This window comes from Epinephelus moara, chromosome 4 (genome assembly GCF_006386435.1).
Source record: "Epinephelus moara isolate mb chromosome 4, YSFRI_EMoa_1.0, whole genome shotgun sequence".
Taxonomy (NCBI): Eukaryota; Metazoa; Chordata; class Actinopteri; order Perciformes; family Serranidae; genus Epinephelus; species Epinephelus moara.
In genome coordinates, this window is record NC_065509.1 from 16,130,469 (window position 1) to 16,138,858 (window position 8,390).

At 42.6% G+C, this 8,390-nt stretch overlaps 1 protein-coding gene across 1 annotated transcript; it reads right to left on the minus strand.

The window, feature by feature from the left end:
- Positions 1 to 398: 398 nt before the first annotated feature.
- drd1a (dopamine receptor D1a) lies at positions 399 to 7,902 on the minus strand. Its single transcript, XM_050041581.1, has 2 exons — positions 7,632 to 7,902; positions 399 to 5,238 (listed from the first exon to the last, which is right to left on the minus strand). Exon 2 carries the CDS (start codon positions 4,880 to 4,882, stop codon positions 3,764 to 3,766), a length of 1,119 nt encoding a protein of 372 aa, XP_049897538.1. The 5' UTR covers positions 4,883 to 5,238; positions 7,632 to 7,902; the 3' UTR covers positions 399 to 3,763.
- Positions 7,903 to 8,390: the final 488 nt, after the last annotated feature.

An 8,390-nucleotide genomic window follows, 5' to 3' on the forward strand; every position in this document is an offset into this window, starting at 1 on the left:
CAAATCATCTTAGATTTTGATTTATTAATAAAGAGATAGTAGGCAGATTCATGAGGGGATGTTTAACGGGGTCTCGCAAAAATAAAATCCATCACACGTCCTTGTCGCTGCTCTGCTCTCCCTCTGCACTTCAACTACCTCCATCTCCCTCTCACTCCCATTCAAGCATCTGAATAAATTAGGGCATGTAAGTTCATGTGACAGGTGCATCCTTGATACAAAGTTACTGAAAACTGAAATGTATAGTCACCTCTCCTTGTTTTGGCTGTGATCTAAAAATTCACTTTTAGTTTTAGGTATAGAGCAAGAGTTTACCCCTAAGATTCACTTAGGGGTAAAAAACAACTTTAGTGCAATAAATGAATGAATGAAACAAAGTCAAAAGGTGCCACAGTGATTGCACTGCTTTATTATTCCAGGCTATTTACAAGTCCAGATTGGGCCTTTCACTTTGCTAATGATGGCAATATATCACCAGACCAAACAGACACATGAACACCTGAGTTATGTGAAAATGAAATTTTGGATGTGAGACACAGCTGGTCCCGTTACGTTTTACCCTTTAGACTCTGGTGTGAAATGTGCTTGAGGAGGTTTGATCTGTGGAGGTCAAAGCTGCACACAGCACATCACACATACACCACACAGCGGATTTCACCAACATGGACACATACACTTTTATTAAGCTGTGCATTGAGATATTTCCACATGGCTGAAGCAAACCCTTCCCAACTGTTTCTTCTGATGGCTTATAGTGTTATGAATGAAACATAACAACATTAATTAATTCGTCAGACCTCTACTACATATTCTAAAGAGATCGTTTTTTAGCCAAGTACAAACACCTAGAGCTTTTGTTTGTGTCATGAATGATCACTGTAGCTCACGCAAAGTTAGCATATAAAAAAATAAAATAAATACAGTCACCAAATTAGAGGTGGCCGGTGATAATGATGGCTATGCATCATAGTCCGCCACACAATGCTTCACGTTACAGAATAATTCCTGGATCTTGTCATAGATTTGGCTTTTAGTTTTGATAAGTACTCACGGAGTTAAGGAAATAGTTTGACATTTTGGGACATATGCTTATTTGCTTATTGGAGAAGCAAAGGGAAATCTAGCATCTCTAAAGCTCACTGATTTACTCTGCATATCTTATTTGGTTGTTTTGAAGAGAGACAGTAAAAACAACAAGGTTTTCCACAGGATTACATGTGGGACTATTTCTTGACCGGGCTCACTGACTTGACAGGCACTCCAGGAAGTCATCCAAAAAAAGCTGACTTTCTGGAATGAGTCAGCCTGAAGCTAACCCTCCCAAATTGTTAAACTTTTTCTTTAACTGCTGAGACCTGGGAACACACACTAAGGGTGCTTTCACACCTGCCCTGTTAGGTTCGGTTCAATCAAAGTCACGTTTGTTTGCCCCCTAAGTGCAGTTTGTTTGGGCAGGAGTGAACACAGCAATCGCACTCTAGTGCGCACCAAAACAACCAGACTGAGACCTTCTTGAAGAGGTGGTCTCAGTCTGGTTACAAACAAACTCTGGTGCGGTTCATTTGTGGTGAGAACGTGTTCTGACTTCGATCCGAACCAACTGCAGTCACATGACACATTGTTTGGGTTAAACATGAGCATGTTACAGTCCTGGAGGATTATTAATGTGCACCTCCTCCTGTACTGCCTTAATATGCACATTCAGCACATCCAATGCATCAAAACATTGTTTTCTAGTTGGAGCCGCGCCTCATTTTCAAACTGTATGGTTTGACTAAAATGAACAATGACAGCAATATAGTACACGATGACCAGCGCTAACATCAACCTGCGTAGTTGTCCCTCCATTGTGACATTAGAAAGTGTCACATTTATCTTGCAAGTGTACTCTTCTTCTTCGTTTTGTTTACTTCCTGGATTTTACCCACATGGAAATTCTGAGAAATCTAGAGCAGCTTTCTCACACAAGGCATTTGATCTGGTCCGCTTGTAAATGCTGCCGTGAGAACATGAACCAACTCTAGGCAGCTATGCAGCATTGTAACAAAGTTAGTCCCTGATTCAGACCAAAGCCAGACAACTCTAGGTCTGATAATCAGATCACAGGTTTCAAACACACCCTCAGCTTAGCCAAGTTTACATGAAAAAAGGCAAACTCTGCTATTATTCTTTTGGCTAATGCATACTAGCATACTACACTACATTGTTAGTAAAAGAAGTCTTATCTTCGATCTCTATACAACAGTGCTTTATCATTTTTTTTATACCACATCTCCACACTTCCTACTCTGTGCTCATATTAATTTCTACTGCCACTAAAGTGCACCACCTTACAATATAAAGTTTTGTAAAACGCAACTGCATTACGGTAATATTAGCTTGTCGCTCACGAGAGGCAGCAGAAGTATCAGATGAATGTTCGTCCCACAACACAGTTTCAGATTAGATTGTTTGCTTTCAAAATAAGTCAAACTAATTACGTGCAGACTTTTGGTTTTGTCTCCAAATGTAGTGGCTTCAAAGATCTGTGGGCAGATTTTCAACTAGTCTGATCATCTGTCTGCTCTTGTCTCATGAGAATGTCAGTGTTCCCAGATGTCAGCAATTTGTGAATGCAATGTTATCATAACCTATAGGACTGACAGCCAAACCTATGTTGTTATAAAGCAAGATTATCCTTTAGTAATTCACTTTAAAGAGCTAATTAAAATTGATTAATCCAAACATAACATTCAGACAGTTCATTCAGCTCCTACATGGTCACAATAGTCAAAGACACCACAGGTCAAGCAACACCTTTGTTTAGGTCAGTGTCTTCTCCTTAAAAGAGGTCATCAGCTGTTGTTTGCAAAAAATACAGGACACAAATATGACAGACTCATCCATAAAACACTTTCAAGCGACTAACAAATACTTTATGAGGTGTCTGTTGAGTAAATTTGGTTTAAAGTCACAATGATCTGACATTTGGATGAGCTATAAATTGTGAACCAGCCGTGAGATACAAGCTGCATTTTTCACGTCTGTGTACTTTCACCTCCAAAAGAGACGACTTCTCAGAACTTTCTTCTAAAATCACAACATTAATAGATGTAAAATCAAATCTGGGTTCATTCTTGCTTTAATATTTAATCACATGTGGATGTACTTAACCTACATGCTCATCTTAAACATGATTTGGTTTGACGCTTTACCGCTGGACTCCTCGCAGAGCACAGGATGTTAATGTAATGAGTAACAGTATTTCAGTGTGCTGTCATGTACTTTGTCATAGAGTGCATGCTGGGTGCTGCATTTACACTGAATTTGGAGGAGCATGTTTTGACAATGTTTGTGTTTGTGTACGTGTGTGTGATGGTATTGAAGAGAGCGGTGTCTGACAGCATTAGGGTGTGTGCTGCCCAGTCATGGGATTATCTATCCCAGGGGCGTGTCAGCACCGCTGCGCTCCCAGCTTCCTGGCACAACAGCGAAGAGTCTTAATCTCAATCCCTAAATCCCATCTCCTCTTTCAGGAGCATCTTCCACTTGAAGACGGTGCAGCAATTGCGGTGAGCACGGCGAGCTCACTCTGACAGTCTGCACACGGACAGGCCACTCGCCTAATGCGAACACGGGTACATGTAGGGTCACCGTATCCTTCAGTCACACTACGAGTCAGCACAGAGAGCAGCATCCTCGTTTGAAGTCGATCAGACCGGCCTCTACAGGAACTAGGACTCTTAGCATTAAGGATGAGTCAGTGCTGTGAGAGAGTCATGAGTCATTTCTTGTTTAGACTGACTGTCTCTATGTTGTGGCCTCCTGGATACAGTCTGTGGCAGCCCAGCAGGATGGAGAAGGCCTTGCGGAAATCTGCATTGAAGGCATAGATGATGGGGTTGAGGGAGGAGTTAGCCCAGCCGAACCACACGAACACGTCAAACGTGGTGGGGCTGATACAAGGGAAGGCCTCCCCTCCGCTCGACTGCTCGCAGAACGGCACCATGCAGTTGAGGATAAAGAACGGAAGCCAGCAGCACACAAACACCCCCATGATTACTGACAGCGTCTTCAGCACCTTGGTCTCCCTCTTGAACGTCATTTTGAAAGAGCTCTCAGAATCTGCGATGCTGGAGCCTCCGCCCATGCTGTCGTGTCTGTTCTTGGCACTTTCAGCCGCGCGCTCCAGGGCAGAAATCCTCCTGATTTGTCTGTGGGCAATGCGGTATATTTGGGTGTAGGTGGCAACCATGATGGCCACAGGGATGTAAAAGCTTATAAGGGAGGTGGAGATGGCGTAGGTCCTATTCAGGCTCGAGTCACAGTTCTCTGGGCTGCGGTAAGATGTAGCATTGAAACCTGAAGAGCTAGAGGACCCAGTCAGAGGGGTGTAGGATTTAGTTTGGGCCTTGTGCCAGTTGAGCTGCACCGGGATGAAGGAAATTAGCACAGACAGTGTCCAGGCCACACTGATCATCACATAGGCAACCCTGGGTGTCATCTTCCTCTCGTAGCGAAAGGGGCTGGAGATGGCCCAGTAGCGGTCCAGGCTTATCACACAAAGGTTCAAAATGGACGCAGTGGAGCACATGATGTCAAAAGCCACCCAGGTGTCACAGAAGGAGCCAAACGGCCAGAACCCGGCGATCTCTGTCACTGCTTTCCACGGCATCACCAGGATGGCAACCAAGAGGTCTGACACGGCCAGTGAGATCACAAAAAAGTTGGTCACTTTGGAGCGCAGATGTCTAAACTTGGTGACAGCAGCACAAACGAGCATGTTTCCCAGCAAGGTGGTGAGGATGAGCAGCGAGAGGAAACAGCCAGTTAGGACACGGCTCGACGGAGCCTCGTCCAAAAACCCGTTGTCGATTACAGTTGTAAGGTTCATGGGATCCATCCCTGAACGTGTTGGGGTTGGGGGGAGTTCATTTAAGTCATGCTGAAGAGTTGTGCTACATTATATCCACAGGGTTAGAATCTAGGAGGCTCCTGTGCTTCAGCCTTGCAAACAATCTTTGCCATTGTATCTTCTGACAAATGACAAAGGATGAGATGTTTGAGGCAAACCCTGTCTGGGCAGGACATTTGGCCCCTGACTCTGTAAATTAGATTTGACATCATTTGAGCTGCAGAGCTGAAGAAGTAGTGGTACCTTAATTCCTCAGTGGAATGACTCTGTCTGCCCAGTTTATGGTTCCCAAACTGCTGTGATGTTAAGCATCCTCTGTCTGCTTACTGAGGTCATCAGCAGCCCTGTGGATTAAACAAATTAATTATACAGCATTTGATATATCTGTATTAGTTTAGATAATAGTTATTATCATAAAGTGCAACATTGGTTAGAATACTTTATTTTGGTTTTAGGTTTATTTAAGCTCTTAACGTGAGTAGGGGAGAACAGGGTTGGTTGTCACATTCATTATATTTTGCGTCCTGAAGGGCCCTGTTAAAAAGTGTTGGTTCTGAATTTTTCAGAATTTTGATCAGAGGTCTCCAACCAGCATATTTTTTGAGTGAGACACTTAACACTGAGGTGAGATGACTTCCAAATGTTTTTCATGTCAAAATGTTAACATCCAGCTCATCTGTGTTTCTCTGCTGGCTTTTACACAATGGGTTTACATTATAACAGTTATTACTATTAAAAAGTATGAAGGGAGCACTTCAGTTTAGATTAGTTAGATAAGTTTAGTTTTTTTCTTAGTCACAGTGGTGAGTCTTCCTATAGGTAGCAATTTTTTTTCATTAAATGGAAATGGGAAATGGTGGAGTTGAATGTGTGGAGAGAGCCCTGGAGTAAGAGACAATTAAAAGGCAAAACCACATACTGTATTGCCAACACATTCTCACTCCGACCTCGTCACATATTGACGTTTGGTCATGGACCTTCCACGTCCAGATACGACGTGAAAGGTACCCTGGGTGCGTTGGATGTTGACATTCTGGGATGTGAAGTTCTGCCTGTTACATGCATCATCTTCTTTCAAAATACACTTCCGTTTTCACAGGAAATTTATGGTTTACATACTATCTCTTTCAAAATAAATGTACCACATCAGTGCAACACTGCAAATTGATGTTTTTTTTTTCTCCAGCACGTGGTTAGGTTTAGGAAAATGGAACAGAGTTTGGCTTTATAATCTTACAGGATGCGAACACTGGCCTCCCAGGTGAAAATTGGTGTTTGTTGGACCCATCCACCACCACTGCCATCCGCCCTACTTGAACTTTCGCCACCTTAACTTTGGTTCTTGTCCTGCTGTGTTTCCCCCTGATGCTACAGAGCGCCGATAAAATATAACAGCGACCAGGCGCATATCATGCTAACATTAAAGGACAGCTTTTTTCGTCAGTGTCTGAAGCCACAAGACACTGCCCAAGTGCTGGATTTTGGAGCGAGACCGGGTTTGTATTGCACATACCATTCTTATTATTATTGTTTGTTAGCTACTAAGTTGTTTTTCTGTTGAGTTACCACTGGCTCTCATTCTTCTTAGTAATGAATACAATAAATAGAAAAATTGTTGTTAGATTAGGTGTTTGCTAAAATATATACATAAAATAAAATATAAAACAGTAGGGAATGCTTATCACATTCTCTTTGAGGTTGGTTGTCCAACCCGGTCTCACTCCGAAGTCAAAATCTGGAGCTTGGGCAGTGACTTACAACTGACAAAAAAGGCATCCGATACGCAGCCGGTTGCTGTTACAGTTTAACAGCGCTCGGTGGCATCAGGGGAAAACACGGCAGGACAAGAATGAAAGTAAATGCAGCAAACATCCACTTTCACTCGGGAGAGCGGTGTTCCTGTAAGATTATAAAGCCAAACTCTGTTCCATTTTCCGAAACCCACCCATGTGTGTTACTTGACAAAGGGGAAAAAAGTCAATTCGCGTTGTTGTACCGATATAGTGCATTTATTTTGAAAGAGACAGTGTGTAAACAATAAATGTCCTGTGAAAAGGGAAGTGTATTTTGAAAGAAGACAACACATGTAACAGGCAGAACTTGACACAGCGTCCCAGAACATCAACATCCAAAAGGGTACCTTTCATGTCATATCTGGACGTGGAAGGTCCATGATCGGAGTGAAAATGTGTTGGGTTGTCACATTTATTGTTCTTTGTATGCTTATATGCTTGTTCCATCTCAATCAAATTCAAATTCATTTTTAAGATTATCTCCAGTTTTATTTCTCTTCTATTAAAATAACAAGGATAACCAGCTCCATAGTGTGTGACTACTAATGCCACCATCAGGAATGTTGTCACAGACAAGATGTTTTTGACAGTCCATATCTTTTGAGCAGAATAAGGTAAGGAGAGAAACGTCCCTCTATTTCTATACCTAACACTTTGGGCTTCCATTGCACATTGGAAGAGAATCCATTAAAGATACTTTTATTAAGGGATCCAAATTAAAGTAAAAACGTTTGACAACCACTCCCGATCTCCCCTATGCCATAGCTGATTGCATTGTGCATTGCTGTGCAAATGATCCGATTACAAACAGAATAAATAGACAGCATAAAAAGGGATTTCCCGTGAGCGCAATGTTATTATTAAGGCATGACCAATAAGAGTCACACCTTCCTACGTGCATGCCCCAAAATTTCTATTCTGATATTAATCATCATCACACTCACCTCTTACTTACAGTGCTAGCTGTAGCTTGATGTTGACATTTCAAAATAAACGTCCGGTCACTTTCATGGAAACTTAACAGCTTAAAGTCAATCCAAAAGGGCACACAGTCTCCATGTCCGACAAACACAAACCAGAGCACAGCACAGTCCCATTAAATCCTCGACGGGCTCCACATCGCTGACAGTTAATAAATAAATAACACACACAACAAACACTCAGATGTCACTCAGCCATCGCCGCTCCGGCTGCGTCCTGCTGCAGCCTCTGCTTGCGTCTGCGGCCAAAGCCCGGAGACTGTGCGCTCCCGCGGCTCGGCCTCACACCGGCGCTCTGACGTTGTCCCATTCAAGAGAAAGTGAATGAGAGCATGTGACTTTGGCCCTTTGGCGACCAATCACGCTATACTGCCTTTAATGCACAGCACGACACAGTGCTTAACACTTGACTTTTTTATCAGTGGCCTCTTGTGCAGACTTTAGAGGTTTACAACATCATTAAATTTACCTGTTAGCAGCAGTGCTTTCTCTTCAGCTGACCTGATTAAATCTTAAGTAACATCTTAATTAAATTGAGATGCAGGTTATAAAATTGAGTAAGGACCGGGCAAAACATGCGTGGCCAGTGTGTCGCTGAGGCCACCTAATGGAGGAAGTGAACTAGGTTTTTACTTCTGTGCAGGATTATAATGAATTAAATAGAGATGTTTATGAAAGACAGGTTTATGCCCAGACAGAAGATTAGATCAGAAACTCTCATTC

Excerpts from the sequence above, each read along its gene's own strand:
- drd1a (XM_050041581.1), bottom strand. The coding sequence starts at position 4,882 with ATGGATCCCATGAACCTTACAACTGTAATCGACAACGGGTTTTTGGAC.